Source organism: Poeciliopsis prolifica, unplaced genomic scaffold (genome assembly GCF_027474105.1).
Source record: "Poeciliopsis prolifica strain line A6 unplaced genomic scaffold, Auburn_PproV2 SCAFFOLD008, whole genome shotgun sequence".
Taxonomy (NCBI): Eukaryota; Metazoa; Chordata; class Actinopteri; order Cyprinodontiformes; family Poeciliidae; genus Poeciliopsis; species Poeciliopsis prolifica.
In genome coordinates, this window is record NW_026562383.1 from 7,227,315 (window position 1) to 7,254,667 (window position 27,353).

Sequence of the window (27,353 nt, forward strand, 5' to 3'; positions counted from 1 at the left end):
AAAATAAATTAGAGCCTTCCTGTTAGTGAATTATGTTTCCCCCCCTCAATATGATAAAAAACAATTTGCTGCAGTTAGATAATACAATTGATATGTAAACTGTGGTGGGATCAAACCTGGTTTAACACTCAATTTGATTAAATAAAATTAATAAAATTGTAAGAAGATCTGACCATAGATCTTGGATAAATGGATAAATCATTGGTGTTGATTTATCCATTTCTCTCTAATCTCACAACACTACTGTCAAGAAAATGCATTGTAATTTTATTAATAATGAGGATAAAAATATTTTTTAATTGTTTCATAATATACCAAAAAAATAATATCACACTACTGAATCAATGTTTAGGAATATTTCAATATTCATCCATGGACAGTGCTTTGCAAAACCAGCTTTGTAAAATTGTAGTATTCAAAGTAGACAATGTCAGAGCTTAAACTAAATACATTTATTACCTTAACCTTTCTAAGAGCTTTTATTTAATATGAATTATTTTTCCATCAAAAACTATTTATAAAATTAACAACAGATCCAATTAGATAGACAAGTTAAGTATTTGACATTGTTAATGCAGAATAAAACAGACAGAAATATTTTTGGAAAAAATTTTAATTATATGTTGATAATTGGGAGGAAAAAAAGCTATAGTATTTCTTCCCTTTCACCCTAAAATTGATGTTATCTTACAAAACCAATTTCTCCATTTTTAATTACGTGTTGCACTGCTGTCATTTATACTGTGGGGACTTGTTGAAAGGCACATCAGCAGATGATGAAACCAACAGCAAGTGTGAATACTAAATTACTGAGAAATCCTAATATGAGACAGGGGACCTCCAGAGAGAGTACAACACGATTTACCACAGCAGCCAACATAAATCATTGAGTAGATTAAAAGTTTAAATGATGACGAAGTACAGTAACATTTATTATTTGGTAAAATACCGTCACAATAAATTGGTATGAGATCTGAAGTTAATATTTCTATTCTCAGAGCATTATCAGTATGAACAGTGATAACAAAAACCTAAATCCAAAAGTCTGATTAAAGCTTCTTGCCAGACATGTTTTTGTCACTTCAATTCAACTTACCTTAAAAGTAGATTTTGTAAAATTAGAAAAGCATAATTATTATAGTTGTATTTTTTTGTCAATCGTTCATTCCAGGTTCTGCTTAAATAATTTTCTTTATTCAAAAGGTCTGAATCAAGCTTAGCAGTGAATAAACAGAAGACGTGGTTATATAATGACTTAGATAGGAATTGATTATTTGTTTGCATAGGTTTATGTTTGTTTGGATAAATGACATCATCAATTGAAAAATGTTTATGTATTTGTGCAGGTTATCTTTGTCTGATATTTAAATCAGCTTAATAATCTAAAATATTTAACGGTGACAAATATGCAAAAGAATCCAGAAAAAATATGTTGGGAATAAATATTTCACGGTACATCTCCCCTTGTGTAATTTAGACACAGAGTTTAAATAATTTAACAGTATCTTGTAAAATAATAATCAGAATATCAAATAGAACATGTAAAAAATTAAACCACAAAACTACAATTTCTTTAAGTATTAAACCATAGAAAAGTTCTGCTTCAAAAGTCCAGATGATGAAGTTATTTTACAGATGCTGTATTAAATTTTTTTTTATAAATGTTTCAAGCTAATACGTCATCAAAAAAGTGTGAAGAATACTTCACAATGTTTTTTTTTTTTTTTTTTCCTGTTTTCGCAAATTTCTTAAACTTCTGTGACACCAGCTAATCAATGGAAAAAGAGCAGCGTTTGTTGTCACTTATCTCTCTGCCAGGAGGCAACAAAGTTACAAATGACAATCAAACACATGGGAACGCAGCTCAGAAGAACAGTGAATCAGCATGTTTCAAGAAGGTGTTAACAGTGTTTTTGTGAAGCCCCAGAGGGAGAGCTGAGGAGAGCATTCATTAGATCACAGATCAGAAGGAGATGAGCTATTTACACAGCGACTTGTAGAAAGCTGCCAAATGAAAATAGCATGTTAAAAAAAAAACAGATGAAAGTGTGTAAACAACGCATCCTCACTGCAATTTCCCAACAGAGAGCTTAAAAATCTTGACATCATAAATATTCACAAAAGGAATGTTTAGACAGTAAAAATGATTTCTAGGTGCAAATTTATATACTTTTAAAGCTTCCCACACTGTGAATTATTTATGTGTTTGACATAACACATTTTCATAAAGAAATAAAGTACAAAATTGTGTAAAGATGATATGGTTACATACAGAAAGTGTCCAACATGAATTTAAGCAAAATGAGCAGAGAATAAATCAAACATAACAAAACTTGAATCAACAACTGTTGATGCACGTCAATAGGGCTGTACATCGTAAAAATCATATGTTTATATTTTTTCTTTCAGTACTTTATGTCTTTACACTCCATAATTTCTTTCTTCAGACTTCCCCACAGCAAAGAGAGATGTAAGAAATATATTAATAACAGTAATAATAATATTAAATGGGCAGAATAAGACTACACAAGGTTAAAGGTTAAATTTTGTTGATCGTCAGAATTTATTTTATACTGACGGTCACAAGAATTTGTTAAGTCTCGTGTAAAAATAGGAAAAAAAAGCCAAATCTGGAAGTACTGGACCAAAAAGAAATATTGGAAAAGCTGCACTGTATGTTTCTATGAACTAGCTGTAAGATTTTTTTCCCCAAAATGTAGGACCTCTTACGTCTGGTTAGACACAGACTGCCGACAGAGCAGCAGGAGTGAGCCAATTCTGGGTTGCACTGTTTAAAATTGTTGGATGATCTGCGTTTTGTTCATGTTTCCACTCTTATCTTGATGAGGGCTTCGCAGAAGAACACGTTATCTTTCTGTGAGAGCCTAGTGGAGGCACAAAGAGCTAAAAATTAAGGCAAAAAAATCTGAAATCTTGGACATTTTCTTGTGATACCCCTTCTTACATCTAGGGAATTAAACTACATGCTGTTTTTCCCCTATTAGTTGTAACTGGTAATAACTATGTGAAGTTATTACCAGCTGCCAAACTTTGCACACATTTGTTAATGCAGCACCATCACTTTTTAACCACATAGCTCTATTTGCTTACTTAGAAAATTTAGAAAATTTTTTTTTTTTTTTTGCAAATATTTTGTTACCTATTTAATAATTCAAGTGAGCCAGATTAAGACTGCAGGAAAATGAATGTGGGTCTATCCTTCTCTTCTATAAATAAAAATATTTTTCTAAAGAAGATTTTTTTCTCCTCAAGAATCCCTGTTTTGAAACTTTTAGATGCCTTTCTAGTTTGAAGTCTATTCTGCATGCATTTGACATAAATGTGTGGATATTTGAAAATCCATAGTTTTAAAAATGGCATGATTATTTTACAACAACTGCTTTTTCACACATGTTGCATGACATGCTGAAAAAAATCTAATCATTGACTATTTAAAAATATTTTCTTATATTCTAATTTTCACAGAGAAGTTGGAAGTGGCTGATATCAGTATCAGATATGAACAATGATACATGTTTGAGTAGGCGTGTCTTGTTTTTGGGCCAGCTACCTTGGGAAAGTGTTCTCAGATAAGATGGATGCATGACTGAATGACTGGAATAAATCAGACTGTTTTGGAAGTAAAATGACACAATTCAGTCGAAAGCAGTTGACTCACATATCCTTTGCAAACAGAAGTTGGTGATTGTGCATGAAGTGTAAAGATGAGAGATGACTGCTAGTCAAATTTGTTTTGAAACTGTCTATAAAATGAAACGCGGGGCTACAAAGGTCATCAGATAAATGACCAAGCACAATTCAGAACATAACAACCATCAGATATTTGACATCTTTTTGTTTTATTCAGTGGTTTTAATACCTGTATGAGGGGGAAGCAGCTATTCCACTTCGCAGTCATGCGATTCCTGCCCTCAAATCACCATTATGTTTTGACTTCTGATAGTTTCAAACTGCAAATACAAACTCCTTCATTTCACATCTTGAGTTGTGGCTTACTCCTAACCATCTCTGGTTTGGACATCAGTTTGAATTAGTAACACACACAGCTGGAGTATGAAATTTCTATGCACATATCTCAGAAATCATTTGCATCATGCTGGTGGCGTATGCCCATCAACAGGCCCATACATATATTCTCTTTGTATAATGAAGCCATTTCTTGTTTGTGTTTCACTGTGCAGCACTTAAAAGACACAACTTTATGAATTGCCACAAAGTCACTGAGTTCAGCTTAATGAGACAAGTTCAATGACTCCAAGACTACACAAAGAAAAATCATTGTGTCTGAAAATAATTCAGACTCAGTGAGTGACATATTTATTTAAATAAAGCTGTGCCCTTTTCCCCAGTAATGTTCAGCTCTTCCTTTTTAATAGAGCAGTTCATATTGTAACTACTCGGTTTAAAAAAAAGGACAGTTCATATTTTTCTCTTTTAATTTGCCTGCCAACAGTCCAGCTCACTGTTGAAATATCTACAAAGCATACAGCATTATCACATAGTTTTAAGTGTACCATCCACAATATGTCAGTCAAAACATTCACAATTTAAATGAGGAAATATATGAGATGAAATCAGATTATATTAATCATTAAAATTACAAGATGAATACAGATGGAAGGACCAAAAGATTACACAGGAAACAAATAACTATAATGCATCATGGCGCAAAGCCAAACTTATCTCAAATTGGTTTAGTTTACTGCACCCCAATGGGCGTTCCAGTTCCCAACTTTCAATTAAATATAGCATTTATGTGATGTGGAACGGGAGACAAATTGTGCACAGCCAGGTGACAAATGTGCAGCAGCTACATTATGCTCTTGAGTTGGTCATAAACATCTTTAGCTATTTTTTTTTCATCTGAGGGTGACATTCAGATTGTTGAACGTTGGGAATTGGGAGTTTGAATGGATGAAGATCCCAAAAATGATCTAAACTGGTTTGAGGATGATAAAGAATGTTAATATTAAGTTTCTGGAATGGATTTCCACAGGAGCTAAACTCAAGCTTGTTGGATTTTGAAAAACTATGTATAAAAGCTGTGTCTGGGAGGAGAGTTAGATTATTTAAAAGTAATTGTCCTAATTTTACCAAGAAGTTTTGTCAAATATTCAGCCAAAATTATGCCTGCTGGTGGTTTTATAGTGGCCATATAGTCAGAGTGCAACGTGAAAAGGCGCCTATAACCAGATGCAGGAGTATGTGTGAAAAATTGAAAATCCGTAATACAATCAACCTTTATGGAGGTGATTCTTGTTTACGTCTTAAATTCGAGAACATTCTGTGTCCCAGTTTACAGAATACTTCAGAGTAGTTGTATGATTAAAAAAAATGGATCTGTTTTCTTGAAGTGGCAATGCAAACCTGCAGACCAGTGTAAAGAATAGGATTCTGCTCAAGTAAACAATGCAAGTTAATGATGCATTGCCAAAATTATTACTAATCTATATTTGCATATACTTGTTGGAGTTATGATTAGTCCATTAATTCTGTGTCCTGGTTAATTCCACAGTAGATACAATATTGTGAACACTGAGTGGGTTAAACCTTCCCTCATCCACAGCATCATCTGTGTAGCATAGATGATGTCTATGCTACATAGTTCTATATTTAGTCTGCCTTTCCCTTAGAGTTCATACTGTGTCAATTATCTGCAGGGCATACACATTGTAGCACGATGTGTAATTTTTCCAATGAAACCTAATATGGCTTATTGTATTGATATGTACAGTATGTCAACTCTGTCTCACACTGGGAACCGGGATATAAAAAGTCATTATATATTCCGTTTTTATTTAATGTCTAGTTTTCAAATATCTTCTATTTTCTGCCAGCACTGGTAAGATAACACAGGAGAGGAGCAAAAATGTTTGTAAAAACAAAGAAAATGTTATCGACTCAAGCCTAAATTTACAGAATCTGACTAAGAACTCTGGTTACATTGGCATCCTGATATGAACATTTTTTGGGCCAACTTAACCACCCACTGGTAGAAAAGCAAAGTGGCTAAATAATTCTGCTGCTTCACTGATGTCGGCTGGGTCCAATTTAACACTGCAGCTTTGTTTTGGCTCAGTTACTGCTCTCTTTGCAGTCAAGACACAGACGCAGTCGTTGCATGCAGAGCGGATTGTCTTCGGAGTTATGAACCATTTAACAATCGAAACACTGCTTCTGGCTTCAAATCACCAGCCAGTTCTTAGTTTTATTTTCCTCCTCCCCCCCCGATCCTCCTGCTGCTTCTCCATAATTGATTTTGTGTTTGAACTCAGAATTTTATTAGCCTGTGAATCATGACCACTAAGACCTCTTCATCAACAACAGTGCGATGATTAAAACTCACAGAAACAATAGTTAATAAAAAAAAAAAAAAACAAGTGCAGATAAAGTTAGAATACAAAGCAGCGCAAGTCTCCTGAAAAGAATAGCTGTCGGAGTTGACATTTACTTTACTTTATGCAGGATGACATAAAAGTATGATAATATATGTCATCTTTTAAAGCCAGCAAATGTCTTTGTTACATTTGAGTGTGGTGATGTCAACAAACTTTGTTGGAGTGTAATTACCAATAAGATCATGATGCTTAATGAAACACTTGTTCTTCCCACTGAAGATTTTGTTGTCTCCATTCCTAAAGCTATACTTAAGAAAAGTGGCATCTTTAAATGTCTCTCACCTTACGTCTACCGCGTCTTCCATTACTGTCATGTCTGTCTTGCATTTGGCTGACGGGTTGATGGCGAGCTCAGCAGGAGGGATGACAAAGCTTTTGCTCAGAGGAAGCCACATTCCTTCTCCCAGGGTGTATGTAAATCTAGAAGAAGACACAGTCACAGAAGTGGGCTTTTTTAAAAGTGAAAAGAATGACATGAAGGCAAAGTGAAATAAAATGTTGCTTATGCATGTATACTTTATGAATCTGCAAACTTTGCAATCTGAAGAGACAATTTTTTTGACCTCAGTCTAGATAAATAAAACTCATTTTTATAATTTGCTCCTCATCTCTCTTTTTGCTTGGATAATACAAATAGTCTCATCATAGGACTGGTCAGCTGGCCTCACACAGACAAACCTACAGCGTCATAAAAGACCAGGTGATGAATCCTTGATGCCCACAAATAATCTTTGTTACTTTCCTGCACCCAAAGCACAATCAAAGCTTTCCTCCTTAACATTGAACACGGCACACTTCTCTTAACAAAATGCAAATGGAAAGGGCAGCTATGCTGAGCTTCACAAAATCCTCCATGCATAACAATTCACAACTTCACACCCAGAGTTCAATGAACCCTTTCTTGTCTTTGTGGGGAAACACCCACAAACAGTGGCAAATTGAAACCAACCGACCAAAATCTGGTGAGAATAGAGTCAACAGACTCCTATGATTTTCCATGACACATGTCAAATGTTACATGACCTTTTCAGAGAAAACTTCATAATCTACTATAGAAGATTTGTTGTCATTTTTGAAAGTGCTAAAATTGTGTTTCCAGTTTTTGGTTTCAAAATAAAGAAAAACACAAAATACTTGCAAAAATTACTTTATTACTTTCTTGTGGATATCCAATTAAATTATTCCATGCAAGAACCAAAACACTCCTAAAATAAAATCTGAATTTGTTATTATATCAGACCAGTATGTCGTTCTGTATATTTTTAGCCAATGTCAATAAGAGTCATTATGGAAGGTTAGAAGAGTCACCAAGCTTGATTAAGAAAATGTGGATTTTGTGTATAAATAAAACAGAATTTCTTCACAATAATGATAAAAAAAGGAAGTTAGAAAAATTTTGGCAGATTTCTTTCATGGGTTTTTGACTCTTCAGCTGAAATCATTGCCACCTTGTCACAGGCATCCAAGTAACCAACCACTGAAAGTTTAAAATTTTTGCTTTGTTTCTACCATAGACAACAATATGGAAACCCTGGCCAAATGCGAAATCATTCCTACATATTACCAACGGTTGACATAGACACATGCGGATATTCTATGTAAATTTTAAAGGCCACCAAAATTCATTCTTTGTGGAACCAAAAACATGTTGCATTAAAAAGCAGCTTTTAAGAGATGAATGTCTTAATTTTATGAATCATTTCATGTTACAAACTTAAGTAGATTTGCAGCTATTTAATTTGCCTTTAAGCAAATTCATAATTTACAGCATAAAATGGTCCCTTAACAGAGGGAACAAAATCCTGGTAAAATGGGTCGACTCAGAGTTTCCCCCTGAGACACCAAAACAACAATGAATCTGTAAAAAACAGATGCCTGGAACAAAAACATCAAATCATATTTTTATTTGTGTAACAATGGTATCATCAACCTTTCCATTTATAGCAGTTGTAACAAAGTATTTTAAATTTTAAGTTAAACGTTGCGAGCTGATTAACATGAAATGCTGTATTAACCCTGATGAATAATGCATGCTGACTTGTGCTACAAAAGGCAGTTTTTTTCCCCCACAAAACAGTCATTTTTATGCTGAATACCTGCATTTCAAAATTTTCAATTGGTCAATTTGCATTTAATAAAAATGCAAGCTTAGCATCTGAAAAGGGCAGAAAAATCAGAGGATTGTGTGCACTACCACTCAGTGTAAACCCAGAGTGATTAAACCACTGCAGAAACGCAACATTTAATTACATGAAGCTAATTAATCATCTTGTTTAAAAGTTAAGATTCTAAGTGGATCAAAATGCAGCTGTTTTATTTTTTATTTAAATAAGGCGTAATTTCAGGAGTTTGCTGTTGGAACTAAGTTCCCTAAAAATAGTTTTATTTTCCTGTTATTCCTCAGGAAGCAGTTGCCACATCTTATTTCACTTGCTCCTCTGGGACCGTGTTCGGCGGCGGAGCCGAGGTTCCCTGTGATGCAGGATGACGTACAAGGGTGACCACAGGATAAATTAGCTGCCACCTAACGAGCCCTGCTTCATAATGGACAACTTGGGACTTGTGCGTTGCCGTAGGACTTATTTCCTTCGCTCTAACAGAAACTGGAGGTGGAAAACACTAAGAGTCCTCATGAGGAAACAGTTGTTGGGAGGAAAACATGTTTTCAATCCTTAGAGGAACTCCCTGTGGTTATTACTGAGTGGAAGGCAAGTGTTGTGTGTCTGAACACTTCCACTCAGCATTTGTCTTCAGTGTTTGTTCTGCCTCATTTTATTTTCTGTAAGAATAATTTTGGTAAATAATAATATGTTACAAACTTAAGCAAATAAAATTATGGATGCGCAGCTCATCAAAACTTGACTTCAAGTATTGGTGACCTGCTGGCTCGTTTGATAAGATGAGCTAAAGATCCAAACTGGTCAAATTAGGATGGACAGCTGCTTGTGGAAAACATTTTAAAACTTCCGGCAAACTGGATGATATGCCAACAAGAAAGACAAACCTTTTAATTCAACTTTGGATCTTTCGGCCATCTTCTTCTATCCGTTCCTGACAAACAGTGCTAACAATCAGAGTGGTCTAAACGAACTGAAAAGTTAGCTCTCTCCCATACATTTTTGTTGTGATGCATGAAAAAAAACAATCTTCTGTTTTTATTGCTGATCCGCAAAAAAATTAAAATAAAAAAATGATGCAAAAGCTTAAAAAAGTTTAATCCACTTTCTCTGGTTTCCCGTGATAATTAGAGTTGCTTTTTTAATTCACAGTCTGCATGAACCTGCAGGCTCATAACGATCATCAATAGAGAAACAGTCGTAGATGTATAGCGATACATGTTATTTGATGGCAGCAAGGCAGAATGTGTAATGTAGTCGGATAGAAGTAAGTTTTGTGAAGTTCTTCTAACCTGAAAATGCGATCAGAGGGTTGTTCTCCCATCACAAGATCAAACCCACGCTGGAAGATGGTGTAAGGCCAGGGACTTGCAGGAGGAAAAAATAGATCAGACACAAAGACAACAAAGAGAGGAGAGAGCAAAACTGATTATTAGAATCAAAGCTAGAGAAGTGCAAAAAAAAAAATATATATTTTTTTTAGAATACCCATCCTTCTTTTCCAAACTTTCCAAAATCTGAAGCCCCGCTTCTCTGTCTACCAAAGCAGCATTCCTTCACAATTCACTTGCAGCATCACAGTGTCTTATGTGTAAATCAGCAGACTGAAAATGTGTTTTGCTGCTGCCGACATAAAATGTGACTTTGGCTCATATCTATTTACCAGGGGAGTGGATAAGAGGCGATGACAGAATGAGACAGAGGAAGGAAGACGCACAGTAAGAGCGGGAGATACAGATGTAGATGGAAGCAGCAGAAGCTGGGGGAAAAAAGAAAAAGGGACAAGCGGTGAGAGTGAGAAAAACATTGTGGGAATGAGACAGATGCCAAGAGGCAGAAGTGAGAGAGGGAGAATGATAGAGATTAATGGGGAGTGGCAGCTCTGGGACTTAACAGTCTGCAAAGTGAAAGCGCAAGAAAGGGAAGTGACAGGGGCCCGATGTCGTTTGGAGCAAACTCCTTCACCACTGTAAGCAAAAAGAACATCAGTAAGGAGGGGGAGCGGCTTCCATGCCATGGGCTACGATCATTAAACATTTAAGTCACCCATGGGTGCGCACTCTGTTACACAGTGACAGGGACCCAGGAAGAAGACCAGAGGAACAAGAAGCAGAGATGCACAGTTAGATGAGGCGAAGGAAATTAGCAAAAAAAATATAAAAAGTTTATAAAATAACACAAACCTTGGCATGAATATAGTCAGAACACAAAGGAAAATGTCTGGCCTGCCTGCTGGAAGTCATTGCGGTGTAAGAAATTAGCACAAGCTATTCTTTTCAGTGCCACATTTATCCTACAGAGAGGTTTTAAGTGGCTCCAGAACTCAGTGGCAATCCACATTATAAAAAAAGAAAGTGAGCCTAATGGGGTATTTAGTTAGTCTATTACATTTCTTAAAAGGTATCCTGTGGAGTCTACAGCCACAAGTGATTTTATTTTTACAAGTTGATGTTACAATGAAGTCCCTATAGGTTCTGTGTTCTCTCATAAAAGAAAATCAAATAGAAAAAAATACAGTGCACTGTGTGCATTTTTTTTCTTCTAATATGTGACATTTCAATAAGCAGTAATCAATAATGGTGTTTGATTGTCTTGCTTATTGAACTGCAACAGACAACTTGTCCTTATATAGTACAAATTCAAGCCTTGCCTGGGATGTTCATCAGATGTTTAGGTGTGCAAATGCTTTGGTGAACCTGGAGTTCTGTTTCCCTCTCCTGACACTGTACCGCATGTGGTCACATCGCATTTTGTTTTGATTTATCAAAGCAACATAATAAGTCTTGGTTTGATGGGGAGGATGATTCCTTTGTTGTCCCAATGGTTCACCCTGACATGGTAATGAGCAATCACAAATCATCATGAGGCAATTATCATAACTTACCCCTGATTGGGCCCCCACTCACTGCGGATGCAAAGATGTTTGTGGACCGGGTCCTTCATGTAGCCGTCAAGGCAAAGGCATTCTCCTAAAAACACAAAGGCGGTTCTTCAATCATTATGTTCATTATAGTCAAGCCCTTTTCAAATCACCCAAAAAATTTCCCACTGCTCCTCTTTTGTTTTACACCAAATATGATCCTCTTGAGGCAATTAGAACACTCATGATCATCTCGTATTCTTAATGAGGTAGTCAACATTGTTAAAAACAAAATGCTTTGCAGTTTTCTTGCAGGAGCATGTGCAATCAAATCTTGCTGTACAATGCGGCTGCTCACAAGGTGCTGAAAAATAGCCTGTAGCAAATAACAAGAGCAGGCAGTTCAACCAGAAATAAAATCCCAGATGGAAGCCACACTTAAAGGCAACTTATGGTTTCCTCCTCTGCTTGTACACAAAGCAACTGGACCCTCGGCACGCCACATAAAGCCCAATCTCAATAGTGCAAGAGTGCACAAAATTCAGGCAAGCTATGCGTTAGCTTGAATAAACCCACCGTTGAGATAAAAAAAGCAGCTTCTGGCTTCTGAGTATATGAAAGAAGGACTTTTTATTTGGGTGTACATGTCTGGTTGAAGGAGAGAACACAAACAGAAGCTCTTTGGGATTTATAACATTGCTGGTCCAAATAAGAAACAGTTTTTCTAACATTCTAGGAAAACAATATTAAAATGTATTCAGTTAATTAGTGAGCCCAAAAAGTTGCAGTAAAGCTTTCAGTGTGATTTAAAGTTTACTTTTTGTACAACTGACAGTTTAAGAGTGATTGTTCCTAAGCACAGAAGCTAAATGCTACCTCAGTTATTTTTCTAAGAAATCTTCTTTCTTGTGAGACCTTGGACACCATTTCAGTGGAAATGTATTAGGATGTCATGCACGATTGCACATGCCTGCTGCTCAAAACATAAACCCAGGGATTCATTGGGAACTGCTGCTGAACCCCTTTATTCATGACCCCATGTGGGATTGTTGGACTGGACACAGAGATCAAATGATGCTTGTTGAAAGAGAGAGAGAGAAAAAAATCTTGAACATTCAATACCTCTTCAGTGGGACAAACAAAATATTCATACTCTGTGTTAGTTTTGTGCTGATAAGTGAAACCTGTTAACAGAGAATAGCATCACCTCATTGTTGCGCTGTCAGCTCCCGGGAGAAAGATACTGACTTAATGTAGTGTGATTGATGGAGTCTCATTCCTGGTTTAGAAAGATTATCCAGGGTAACATGTTTTAACATGATATTTTCAATGGGAGAAGCAGGAACTGTGGTTTTATATACCCATGCTAATAGAAAGGTCAACTGTCAGTTTATGCCAGGAATTCACTTTTAGTGCTTCTGCTACTTATGCCAGTGAATAAAAAGCAAGACAGTTCATTGTTCAGCTTTTCTTTATTTAACATTGGTCTTTAATAGAGAACAGTTCTGCTGAAAAGAATAACTTTTTCGCTCCTGTACTTTGCTGTTAGAACTTTTGGTAGATGAATAGGGAAAGAAAGTCCCATTCAAGATGAGTCTGCAAATAAACTTTAAAGCATGATGTAAGAAGCGTAGCATCACAGGAGCTCTGTCTACAAACAGCAAGCAGAGCACTACACTTTTTGCACTTTTAGGAATCTTATTTTTTTCTTCTTCCAGTGTTATTTTCCTCTCACTATGACGGCATATGCCTGCTGTTTTTCTCTATCTTTTTATGTATTTGCTACATCAGGATTTACCGCAGCAGGATACACAGTGGGGGGTAAGTAGAGGGCTCTTCATTTCAAGTGACGGGTTCTGTACGTTCATTGTCAGACAAAAACAAATGAAGTTCATATCCAGGTGAAACCTCCTTAAATTTGTTTCAAATTATTCTACACTTCATGACAAACATTATTATGTAAGCTCTGAGGTTGAATGTTTCTCTTTTTGAGTTATTCTTATAATGGTTTATTTTCTGTTTACTGTTTACATAATTCTACTATTTTCTTCCCCCATCAGGTGGATGCACCTTGTACAGTTTTTATTAATGTCTCTTGCACAGTAAGTAAGTATGAAGAGATATATGAAATTCATGTGAAGATTTCGGAAACTTGACATCTGATTAATGATTACAAGTTGATTTCTTTGCATCTTTCTTAACAAAAAAATCAGTTTGAAATATCATCTACGTATTTTAAGAGGTTTAATGTTCTTACAAATTGATAAAGTCTATTTCTTTAAATGTAATTAGAAATTAGAAGATATTTTGGAAGGAATGACACAAAGAGTGTCTGCAGTAGCTACATTGTTTCAGTTTTTACCTTTCCATTGTTACATAACATAACTAATGATGCTGCTACGATCACCAGGAATAAAGAAGTCAGGTTGTCTAACAACAGCTGAACTGGAAAACTACATAGCTGTAAAATGTAATTCATGCTTCTGCTTTAAAGTTTTTATTTCTTCTTTTCCTTTTGATCTCGGTGAAGGTGGACAGTTTTTTCCTCTGACCTACTTGCTCCGTTTTTAGTTTTTTTTCTAGATTTTTGGAGTCTTTCTTTGCACATCTTCCGAATTTACAAATTATGGATCTAGTCAACATGTCTAGATCAATGCAACTGATCAAATTTTCTCGACGAGAAGACTGGGCACAGGAGAGCCCTCTTGTCCTGCGGGGAGACACCCGGCGGGATACACGCTGGATTTATCCATGACAACAGGATTTCTGCTGTTTGGAGCTTGCGGATACCAAGTTTATCGACATATTTGTGACGGAGTTGGCCGAACTAGCAAACACTCAGACTGTTGGTGTGGACAGAGATGCATGTTGGATCTGAGTCTTGCTGAGAGTCGTAGCCCAGCTGAGGACTCTAAAACTCACTAACAGGATAGAATCGATCTTGGAGAAGTTGCTAGTTTCGGCTCAGTGCAACAACCAAACTAATCTGGATGATTGGGAACTGAGATGTATCCGAGAGGCTTAGGGAAGATTGAAATTTATCATCTACCCGCCCTAAGACGTTCTGAATCTGAATTGGCTTTCTCCATGTTGTCTTGGAAGGGCCGCATATTTCCATTCTCCTTGAAGATATGTAAACATAATGCTCCTTTCCACCTCACCCCCTCTTGTTATCCATGCAGCTGTGGAGCTGAGCGCTCCCAAGGACATTCCTCGATAACATCTCTATTGGACTTCTGCCGGGAGGCTGAGCAACGTGGTTTCATGGCACTGTGATGTCACCGTCTTCACTCGCATCTTTGTTTTGCCCTTTGCTTTGTCTGAATGTTACCATTTGCCCTACTGTGTCCTTTCCTCTTTTTTACTTTATTTTGCTAGAAACTGTAGAATTCTCCTTATTTTACCCAGAAAAGGATTATTTTAGTTTATTAGTAAAATTATAAATTGTGGAGAAACTGTGGCGTAATCACTTTTGACCCATAAAAGGAAGTAGATTAGTCACTCTTCAGTTCATTTTATCAGAAACTGTAGAGTACTCACTATTTAGATGCAGAGACCAGAAGCCCAGAGGACACTTTTGGATCAACATTGTTGGACTATTTTTTTTAGACTCCTGTTCTCCCAACCCAGAAATGGAATTGGACCGGAGGATACTTAGTAACCCTGAACAGGAGCACCTAGTTTACATACTTTAGATCAACATTATTAGATTTTTCTTCTCTTTCTCTTTCCTTTGGTTGGCCATTTTGTTTGTATTTTCTTTTAATTCCTGTAAAGCACTTTGTATTGCCTTGTTGCTGAAAATGTGCAATATAAATAAAATTACCTTTACGCCACTCTGATAAATGGGCATAAAGAAGCAAGTAAAAAAAAAAAAAGTAAAATGTATTTGTACAGCACTTTGAAGCAACACACTGCTACAGTTTCATGCAGGTAGAGAATCTTTAAAAGTATCCAAAAAAAGCTTGATTAAGCAAAGTAGTTTTTAAATTAGTTTTAACTGTGTACACATAGTAAGTCAAACAAACCTACATTGTAATAATAAAGTCATAGGCCAAAAAGGCACATTCTATTTTTTGATTTTGTAAAAACGACTCAATAGACTCCAAGCCTGCAGTTAAAGACTATGGGCAGCGGTGGCTTTAATTTGAAAGCAGGATAGATGTTCTAGAGCCCGGACTTTCCAAACTGTGTAGGTGAGTGGGGGAAGTTTAAAGGGACCCTAAACCCTACTGGGAGCCAGAGTGAAGAATATAAAATGAGAGTAATTTCCGAACACTTTCTAGATTGTGTTAGTCTGGCAGCAGCATAATGAATCGCTCAGAGTTATGAAAGAGATGATTTACAAAGGCTGGTAAGCAAGATGCAGAATTTTAAACTGAATGGGCCGGCTCTGTTTTGTAAGAACAATCAAACTGTTTATTCAAAGTTGAAATTGTCTATATAGCTCCATTGCATTAGATTGATTTGAAAATACATTTCTGTGTATGAAATTGATTTCTTTGTGTTTTAAAGTGCATTAAGAGGAGCTAGAGCAGTAACAAAATAAGTGTGTTTCCCAATGCCACTTGATAATCATCAGTATTGCATCTCAGATTACTGCCTCAGATAAAAGGGAGAAAGCTCAGGCTCAGCAAAGGATCAGATGTATGACCAATAATGTTTCCATCTTTAGAGCTTTATTTAAATTTGCAACAACGGTCTCACCTTAACACTTGTCTTCTTAATATTACTTACCAGGGAATTGAAATCAGTACACAAAGCCATCCAGAAAACCTTTTAGTATTGCAATACCTTACAATACATAAAACAATCGTACATAATAATCATAAACTAAAAATCTGAACTTTGACTTTAAGAGATATGTCGAAGAAACCTTTCCTGACTTTGTTAAAAAAGTCAGGAAAAAAAAAATAACTGCAAATATACAAGTGAACACAACCAGACGGGTTTCTTTAAAGGTCGTCCAGTCTTTGCATTAGGAAAGTGTGGCTAGGATTATATTGTCATTATTTAAGTGCAAAAGTTCAAGTTTTTTGTTTATTTGCTGTAGAAAAGACTGCTTACAAGTCCAAATGCATGTAAGCAAAAAAAAAAAAAAAAAAGAAAGAAAAACAGTAATAATGGGACAATAATTAAAATTTGTGGAACCCCACAGGTCAGCATATTAGAGAAAAAGAAATGTTTTTGCACATAAAGAAAAAGTCCTAGGAGAAAACCAGCCTAATGCTGAGCCAAATACAACTGAAACCTGTACACTGTGACCATTAGAGGATATGTTTTTGTCAAATGCAACTAACAATGTTTCAGATTTTCAAAAAGTCTTACTGGGTGTTGTTTAAGAAAACCAAACTGATAAAGTCACTGATCTTTAATAACCTACAGCGTTTAACAAGGATCTTAATCTATTTTACACAAAGTTTCTAATATGATACCACCAAATTGTCATTTTAAAATTGGACAAAAAATGCTGTAGAGCTGGACATATGCTTGAGAATAAAGTTTAATACCAGAATTTTAGCAAGATAAGAATGAGAATTGTGGAGCTGCGGCAAAACAAAACAAAACTAAAAAAAACAAAAAACAAAAAAAACACGTAGCCACACTTTGGGATTAACACTTTTTTTCTCTTATTTTATTCTTCTTGGTTCCACCTTATGAAGTGCATGTCATATTTAGGTGAGTCATGTGCAGATAAAAAAAATTCTTGAACTCACACACTCTTGTGGGAACCAACAACTGTGCCACAAGTCTGCGCTTCTTCATTAGCCGTTGTGTCACTTGGGCACAAAATTATTCAGCTCATCAAGCAGATGTATGCAAATTGATCCATTATGCAGTTACATTAATCTAGTCAGAATAGGATGATGTGGTAACACGTGGCTCCAAAGGCACAAAGTATCCATGTGCATTTTTTTAGAACTGTCACATGAGGTCCAGAGCAGACAGAGAGAGTGAAGAAATATGGTGGAAAGAATCTGTGCACACCAGTGCCCAAAGCAGCCAGTTCTGCAAGAAGGGAAAGAACATGCACTGAAGCATCTGCTGCCTCTTTTAATGTGCACGAGTAGCATTGATATGTCACAACCCATCTCCGTTTTCATTTGTATCTCCAGCAGCAAAAGAAGGATTCCATTTAAGCCATCTTTACAATCTTTTTAGCTTAAAAGATTTCCATGCATGTTTTAAACCAGTGGTTCCCAAAGATTTTCTGGGCCAACATATGCATTACAATAAAATCCCCCCGAAAAAAGAAAAAAAATAAATAAATCAACTGGGCACACACATTGTTCAACTGGACATAAACCTAAACACGTATTTAGTTTTCAAATTCCACTGAGGGTTATTTCACACTTCAGGTTGCAACAAAACAAACTGCAAACCATCTTTACAGTGAAACACTTTAGTGTAACTGTTTTTTTTTCTTTCTTTTTTTTTTAAATTCATCTATATCACTTCCTGCGCCCCCCTTGTAAAGTTTGGGAACCACTGTTTTAAACAAGGTAAAGGGGACAATCTACAATTTAAGTTCAAACATTACAAATAGGTCTACTGAGGTTTTGGGGAAGTGACAAAAATACGGGCAAACATTAGAACTGTGTTCACTGAATTCAAATTTCCATTAAAAAAACAGCTTTGTGTCTGTTTTATGAGCTGAACCAATAATGTTTTTGCGGATATCTAAAGAGGCATTATTGAACTTATTTTAGGCTGGAAATAATGTCAACAAATGGGGCTACTGAGTGCTTGGAAATCTGCTTAGCAAGTGTTTGTAATGTAGAGGAGTGTGCTGGGAGCTAGCTGAAGCAAATGGTCTGCCGGTTTCTTCATTAAAATGCACCCAGATGCTCATTGTGACTTTATGGGTAAGTGATCACTAAGTGATTATTAGAGCTAAATTACAGCAGCCATCTAATTATTCAGACTAAACTTCATATGTTGTCCATTCTCACAGGAGAATTGCAAAACTGGAGTATTCCCAAACATACTTTGTGTCTAATTCATGTATGATGTGTAGGTATCTATGTGCTGGAAAAATTCTGGAAAGACTCTGAATGCAATGACATTTCCTTCGCTCTAAGCTGAAAATCTTTTTCTGTACTGATTTTGATACACTACCAAAGGCTTCCAAGAAATCAAATGAAATTGAAATGTGTCACGCAATAGTAAGATGCAAACAAATACAGGCATTAAATTTTTTGGGAGTACGTTTCATGACTTTCTGAATCCCACTCAAGCCAAAATACTGAAGCAATGTACAGAAACAGTTACAAACAACATGCCTGTCTGTTATTATACATACCTGGAGCTGTTATAAAAATCCTAATTTCAGTTTCCAAACATTTTTTCCCATCTTTTGAAGAACAGTTCAATATGCTCTAGTCTGATTCCATGTATTGCATCAGGTTCCCTATTGATCTAACGAAAATAGAGTTTTTTTAGTCTCTCACAATAAACTTCGCCTTCAACAAGAAACCTGCTTCTAACTAATGAACACACTAGTTCATGAACTTCATGGCTTCCAAAGAAAAATATCAATGTTACGAAGCAACACAAAAATGTTATTGTGAGTTTTGTCTACCCTTATCAAGAACCATGTTAAAATATTTAACAAGGCAAATTATCAAAGAATCTCAAAAAGAAACAAAGTGTAAACATGCCAGCAGGAGCCAAGCACTACAGCAAACTACTTCTTAAAAAAAACATCACATAGTCAGAGCAACACATAAGTTTACTGAAGACTATACATGTAGAGTCAGAAATATATTTGGACAAAGAAAGGTTGTTTGGAATGAAATATGTGTTACTGTCAAGACAAAGAACAGAATGTCAATGCTGTCTGGGAGACAATCGCCCTAAATATTACTGATGAAAGGCAGTTACTGTCACTGCAATATAAAATCATTTATTAAAGTTGAACAGCTCTCAATACTAAAAGATGACAAAGAACTATAACACTAAATATAATCAGGCTTTGAAGCACATAACAAAATTCCTAATTATCATCAACCCAAAAGCTTAAATAATATTCCTTTAGATATTAAGACGATGTTTTTTGTGCTGCATAGATTTTGTTGCTTAACTGAAAGCCAGGACTATTTTTATAAGTGAGAGAAAAAGGTTTTTTTTGTTTTTATGCAAGGATCGAATTTTACTCTCTACACCTCCGCAGACATAGAAAATGTGCAATTTTCAACACCTCACTTCAAAACTGTTGCTTATCGAACTAACAAAAATAGAGATAAAAAAAAAAGTCTAAACTGACAAATAACTAACAAAGTAGGACTCGCTGTCGCACCTGAACAGTACCAGAATGCAAATTGTGAACTATTCTGCTATAGTAGCCACAATAAAGAAGCACTTTTTTTTTTAAGACAGACATATTTTGACTTGTTTAAACAATAAAAATAATTTCTTATTCTGCTTTACAGGCTTTGGTTTTTGTTGCCTCTGAACTGGAAAAATAAGTGCATAAAGAAAGGAGATGAGCTTGTGAAACAACAAATGTTCAAGTTTTATGTTTTAATAAATATATATGTACATTTGCTACACATGGCTCTTATTAAATACTGTATGTGAAATGTAACATGGTGGAGAATGGTAGAAATTTGGCTTGGCCTTGTCAAAGACCAGAGTGGACTCTAGTTTACTTGCTTTACATTGTTTTCTGTTTGTCTACGTTTGTGTTTGCTGTCCTCAAACTGGACCCTTGTTAAGACTCTAACCGTATCGCCCTTGACTGCTTGTCACTTTACTTTTCACTTTCAGTGTTGTTTTCGTTTCCCACAAACTATCTTCTGATGTCTCATCAATCACAGCTTATTGACATGCTGTTGCTTCTCCTCATAGTTCATATGCTATTCATCATATTTCAGTCATGCCATCAAGTCTACTTGTACCACTCAATCTCATTTATCAGTCATCTAACTAGTTTCTAAGTTTAGTTTTCTGAAACTTTCACATTAGAAAAAAAATTAAATTGTTATTTTTGTAAAAATCTACATTTGACAACACAGTCAAAGGTGCTCAACAATTGATGACAGAACATACATATATGGGACACTAAAGTTAGCTCTAAATTCAGAGCAGAGTGTGTATCCAAGAAGACAACAGAGACTATTCTAACGAGAAACAGGAAGTTAGAAGTAGTAGCTTGTACATGTACACTATAATGGTGCTGAAGAGCAGCTCTCTTGCTAAATGTTAAGCCCACATAAAACTGTTGCTAGGATCTTTCTTCTATATTCTGCAACTCTTAAGAGTTGTTGTAAACCTTTACAGTATAAAGATGTATTAAAGCATTAAGAGCTTTACGAACCTGCAGTGGCATTTTATCTCCTTTTTTTTCTCCATCATTTTCAACTTTGACAACAGAGAACATCGCAGAGGTAACCAAGAGTCAATAAAAGCAAAATGTCCATCACTGCATCATCTGTGATCTGGACATTGAACTCAATGGATCTCGTTTTCTGAAAGTCCAGGCTCCAATTGATTTGATGCCCAATCGCAGTTTTCAAGCACTAAATTTAGGTGAAATATGCATTTTAAAACCTGTGTGTGAACTGAATTAACCACTCCTTATTAATTTAATATAACACCCAATGTAAAAGACAAAGCATACATTTGCAAACCTATGACTCATTTTGTGTCTAATTTTTGGAAAATTAGACACGATGCTAAATTGCATAAAAGCGTATTGTAGTACAGCTGAATGAAAAAAACTGACCTTGATGAGTACTTAAAAGTATTCTAAGATTTTCTTTTTATCTGTTGGCAGTCTGTCGTGAAATAAGAGCATCCTTGGTTAAATTAACGTGGGGTAGATTTTACCTTGAGAATCCATTAGCTATTTCATTACACTTACAGTAACACTTCTTAAAACTTTGTGTGCAGAGAGACTCTGAATAGTGGAAATTATTGTCTGGTTTCATTCTTTACTAAAGTTTATTGCAATTCAAAGTATGTCACTTCATGGTTTTCAAAAAAAGACCTGCCACCATTGATACATTTATGTCAGCAAATCCTGCAACCTTTAGATGTTTCCATGGACCATCACACCTGAATTAAATGATTGAATTCTCTCGGTATGCAAATTATCCATACTTCTACTGGTGGCCTGATTATTTGATTTAGGTGTGTTGATGTAGAGACACATCTAAAGGCTGCAGGACACCGAACCTAAAGGAGGAGCTCAAGACCTTTGGCTTAAATTTAAATATTTACTATATCCAATTCAACTGTTACTCCAGTAAAACTGCTTTTCCACATGTTTTTATAGAAATATTACAAAAGTAATGGTATGATTAAGCATAAACTACATGTACAGTTTTGATGAAATGATAATCCCTGCAGACATGTTCATGCCTTGCTATAAAACCAAGAAAGAAATGCTGTATTCTGAAACAAACATTTACAAACCAAAGCACAGAGTTCCCAAACGGTCTCGTGGGGGATAGCGAGGCAGATTAAATGTCTGACGGCTCTGTGTGCGAGTCTAATTCTCGGAATTTGCTGCATGATTGGGGAGAAAAATTTTTGTTGTCTTTTTTTTCCCACCGGTCGAACACAACTCGGCTACTAAAGGAAACATGGTTATTGCACCTTTTCAGTTATGTCAAGTTATGATGAACTGGTCTGTTAACAAAATGATACTACTCGAAAAACTAATTTCAATTTAATCGTTTTGCAATTAGTCATTCCTCCATATAAGTGAATCCTTGTATACTCAATTATAAAGATATAAAACGGGGGCTCCAATAAAAACAAAGATGGGAATCACTGGCATCTGACAAAGTTCAAGTGTCTACATCATATCGTACACTATGTACGGTACCATAGACAAAGGTGTTGAAATAGAGCACCCCTTACACATAAAATCAATGATTATTATGCTATTCAAAAAACATTTTTATACAACAAATTAAAGACATGAAACAAGCTGTTTTGCTCAAAAGTTTGTTTTTCTTTCCCAGAAAAATACTTGCAAAATGTGGCTAAGTCATTTTTATTTTTACTTCATATGCCTTTTTACAATTATAATGACATACAAAAAGAAAAAAGAAAAAACATTCTCCCTGGAAGTATTTTTTTTTAGCACATTCGCAGATTAGCTGATGGTATGGACGGTGCTTCTGGAACAAATTGGGCAGTGACAGTGCTCACCCCTTTCCTTTTGTCTTTAGTTGCAGCTTAATTAAACATATGTAAATTAACCTCACCATCAACCAATCACAGACAGATGGTTCTCATCCAGTCACAGTACTCCTTGCAGATAATATATTTTCTTGGACAAAAACAGTCAAGAAAAAAACTAAGAGGTAATAATAATAAAAAAAAAAACAAGACACTTGTAAGACAATTGTTTTTCTTACATAAGACAAACACTTGTAGCCTAAGAATACTTACTTCAGTATGTAAATATGCTTACTTGCATTGTGCATTTTAGGTGGTATTTCTTAATTTCATAAACCACTATCAGTTGTTTGAAAAGTGCTTTTGGCTCATTTCTCACATCTCCTGAGAGGTGACGCAAATTTATCTTTAGAAAGAAAAACTCCAGTCCTGACTCCTTATATCTTAGGAGTCAGACCTGGATGAAAACACACAGACATTCTTGCGTCTTGCATAATTTGCATAGAAAGCTACTGAGTGAGCAAGAATGTGAATAAACTTCTACAGAACAAATTATTATTTGTTCACATGTGCTCTCGCGAGTCTCACTGAACGTTCAGGTTGGTCTCAGATATAACGACATACCCACTGTGTTCACAAAAGTGTGGTGGTGATGGGACTTTCAAAGGGCATCGAGGCAATAAGAAATACTCAGGGTTTTCATGGTATCGCTTCCGGTACGAAACAAAGCTGACGCTGGTGTCGCGCTCTGGACTAACCTGTCTCTGGGTCACACTGGTGTTCACAAGGATCCAGTAGGCGTCGACCACACAGCTCGTTGACCCAAGGTCCACTGGCATTCTGCTGGTAGTATAACAAGATCTGGGCTGGGTTCAGCCAATCTGAAGCATCCAACTGGCTCCCCTGGAGCAGAATGAACCTCGAACCTGAAGAGAATGGAGCGGATACAAGTATGAAACACAAGGGCACACTGAAGGAAAATAAGTTGGAAGACTAGAGAAAAGTGAGGACATCATGACAGAATGAAAAGATGCAGCAAATAAGCCCATCAAAACAGGATGAAGAAGAGATTATTGCCTCTTGAAAAAGCAACCATTAGAAATAAAATTATCACAATTCCAAAGTCATAGATAGTTATATTACTAGGCTGCCCAATCTAATCTTAGATTCAAATACATTTTTGACTTTGATTGGCTGTTTCATCAATTGTGTCAATCAGAAAAGACCTGCAGCACAAGCTAAAACCATATTTGAGGAGAAATCCCAGCTCTCCAAGCTTTGCAGGTTCTCTTCAAACTGCAATTATGTCCACTGGCACATTGTAGTGGGAGACTGATGTTGGTTCCATTTAAATTATGGCCATCATTGTTATGAGCTCACAAACCACATGCTATTGTGATAATGTCATTAACCATACCCAGACAGACATTAGATTGCAAGTGTATTTTTAATAGGAGTCTTAATTCCACAATGTTTTTTTATGCACCTACAGTTTTGTTTTAAATGCATGTTGTATTGAATAACTATCATTACCAAATACCTTTGAGCACTTTCCTTCACAAAGCCTCATTCTCCTGATATAGTAGTCATTAACTACTCATTTATGACTTGACCGTCAGTCTGATTAAATCTGCTTTGAAATAAAGCAACGAATGCATATGCATTGCAAAAGAAGGAAAGATAACGACTTATTTGAAATTATTATTGGAAGCTAATTTATTGTCTTCATTTCCAATGGAGTCTAGGATGGAAGAAGTCAATTTTTTCTGCTAAATTTTATTTTTCAGTGGTGAGGTTGCTTGCATTGTTTAAAACCAAGTAGAGTGGCATGAATAAATGAGTAAGAAACCTGTGTTTACGCCAGTACAAATTGTTCTATTAGTGCAGCTCACATATTATATAATCTACAGAGGACATTGTCTAATATGCTGGCAACTGAAAAGCAGAAAAAACAAACTAATAAAAAAAAATACTGAAAATCTTTCAAGAAGCCAGAATGTTCTTTACTGTGATTACATTTCACAGTGAGAAAATGTCAAATATAGAGTTTATATTTTAATATAAACTCTGTATTACATTGTAAGATTATTTCCTTTGCACGACTCATAAACTTGAAATAAAGCAGGAAATTAAAGAAATTTAAAACCAACAGAGTGTGAAAAAAATTGCTTTGTTTCATGACTTTTCAACATGTTCCAGGCATGGAATATGCTGGATTTAAAAACTGCTGGCAATGCTTTGAAAAAGTCAGCCTCAAAGTAAGAGCCCAGATTGTCTTGTTAATACACTTGGATGCTGCTTTTGCAGTATTACCACAGCAAAAAATGTGGATTTATGTTTTTAACCAGCTTCTCATTCACCACTAAAACTCATGAGGAATCAATCTTTTGTCTTCTTAATATGGTGTAAATATTGTAATCTTATTGCTACACAAATAATAATGTTAATTTACTAGTCACTTCTATGGCCTATTATAATACCTTGTTATCACAGGACTTTAAATAACTCTCGAGACAGCCTAAGGCTGATCCACTTAGTTATGCTGCTATTGCTCGAGGCTTAAAGGGGCTCTGTACTGATCTGAGCACCTCTCCTCCTCTTCCATATTTTTAACACCCTGAAGACAAATGTACTGTAAAACAATTCCAACATACTGATAGCAGAAAGTGCATCGTTTTTACAATTTTTAAAATGCTAATTTTGTTTTGTTTCAAATAAGTTTCAAAGCCATCTTGGTAAGAAAAAACAACAACAACAAAAAAAGCAAAAACAAAAACTAACAGGTAATTTAAAAAAGAGATGGATCCAATGCTATTTTAATTACTTTTTTCTAAACCAGAAACTGCCTCATTTAACCAGAAAACAAGTTAGGAGCCACCAATTTAGACAGCATGATACTGTGTCAGGCATATAAAGTCATATATAAGCTGATTTCTTTTCCCCCAAAATATTTTTTAAAAATATAGTCAAAGAACGTTTCTCAAGCATTTCATAAATTGTCTTAACTTGTGTACAAGCAGATTATTTAAGGCTTAAATAATTTGTGAGGCATGAAATATTAAGAAAACACCGACAAGTGACAATGTGTTTGAGTAGGCACAAAGCTAACTAAATGACAAAATGTTTTTTGTCTGCCATGGAGTAAAAGCGACTGTTGAAAAACACAATAATCTACAAATTACACTGAAACTCTGAAAGACAGCGGCATGAACACACAAGGTGTAAAATTATTTCTGAAAATGAATACTAATGAGAGCTCATAGCAAAAAGCTTAATTATATTATAATGTTACTGAGTAATTTAGTTGTTTTTTTTAATGAACAAATTACCTTAATAAAGCCAAAAAACTAGCAGGAGCACCTTTCTTGGGGCTTGATAATACATGCTGGTATCATGTATTATCAAACTTTTTTATCCACTGAGCATCTATTCATTTCTGTTCCAAGTAGTTAATTAATGTGGGCATATAGAGGCCATATTGTTGAACAAACTCATATCTCTTCATGTGCTTCGTCACTGCTATAGAATACATTATTATCTGTTTAAAGCATTTTGATGCAACGATGACTGTAAAAAGTTTGATGTAAAAAAAATGCCTTGAAATTTTGAAAACTACTATAATGTTTCGGTGGTTAAGTCTATTGTTGATAGGTTTCCTTTCTATCTGTAAAACTCTGTCTAGAGTACTGGAAAATGTACTCCTTTCTGTCTAGACTGTTTTTCAACTCAAGACTTGAATTTTCTTATTTTGTGGCTGGCAAAACCATTCACCCTGTCCATTGTATCTCCTCAGTCCAAAAGGTTGAGGTACTAAATAAAGGTTTCCATTTCTGATACTGTTGTTCATTTGTAACTTGCCTTACCCAAGAAAGGATCCCCTAGTACTTTTTCAAAATGTATTAAGAAGTACATGTTGTTGCTCTGTTAACTCATAAAAAAGAAAATAAAATGTCTGGCATTATACACTCTGCCGAAATGAAATATGAAGAGAGAGGAGTAACTCTACATTTATGTGGTTTTCTTCAGTGGATCTGATGGCAGAAACTTGTGCAGCTGTTGGCATTAATAGCTTCTTTCCCAGTGGTTGAATCCAAATTTTTGTCTGATTCACCGTGACATAAAATCAGGTCTGATGAGATTGTGGAGACATTTATAGAAACATTCTAAATCGATCCCAGTTTTGTAATTCAACGTGCACAATCACTATCTTTCATCTCTTTTTTCAAAGTTCGCTCCTTGGATGCCTCCAAGAATTTTAATAACACCCCCTGGCAAGCAAGTGTATACCACAAGGAAAGCTGCAGTACACCGAATCAAATCAAACCTGCAGATGATAGATGAGTAAGCGTAGTCAGTCTATAATATATCCTGACCAGCAACTCACTCCTGTGGCAGATAAAAAATGCCAATAGGCTTACAGGAACCAGAATATGGAAACTTTTTCATTTTCTGAAGGCCTTACTTTACATCTAGATTACTTTGCAGAAGTACTCACACCTCTTTTCTTTTTAATATCGTCAGGTTTTTTAGTCTATTCCATTAAATATAGTTCATACCCCTAAATAGTTACATGAAAATTATTTCCTTTTAAAATCAACATATTAGTATCATAAAGTGTCTAAATTTAATCACAAGTAAGGTTATAAGAAAAAGGTCTAGAGAAATTTCAAGCTAAGTGGTAGAAAGTAAGCGACTGGTGAATAAAGTTCACAAGAAGTGCAAGCTGTGTAGGGTATATGGCAAGAAAGCGTGCTGGTCGTATGAGACCAAAATATAATGGTCACACAAGGCAATGTGTGCTGATGTACATCACATCACCCTCAA

At 35.5% G+C, this 27,353-nt stretch overlaps 1 protein-coding gene across 4 annotated transcripts in view; it reads right to left on the reverse strand.

Annotated features, from left to right (window-relative positions):
* Window positions 1-27,353, reverse strand: part of astn1 (astrotactin 1) — a 333,499-nt gene that overhangs the window by 213,469 nt on the left and 92,677 nt on the right. For all 4 annotated transcript variants that reach the window (XM_055032916.1, XM_055032915.1, XM_055032914.1 and 1 more), the window contains 4 exons: window positions 23,288-23,455; window positions 11,421-11,505; window positions 9,829-9,903; window positions 6,702-6,839 (listed from right to left, as the gene is read on the reverse strand). In XM_055032916.1, coding sequence (XP_054888891.1) covers window positions 6,702-6,839; window positions 9,829-9,903; window positions 11,421-11,505; window positions 23,288-23,455 — 466 coding nt within the window. The remainder of the gene's footprint in view (window positions 1-6,701; window positions 6,840-9,828; window positions 9,904-11,420; window positions 11,506-23,287; window positions 23,456-27,353) is intronic.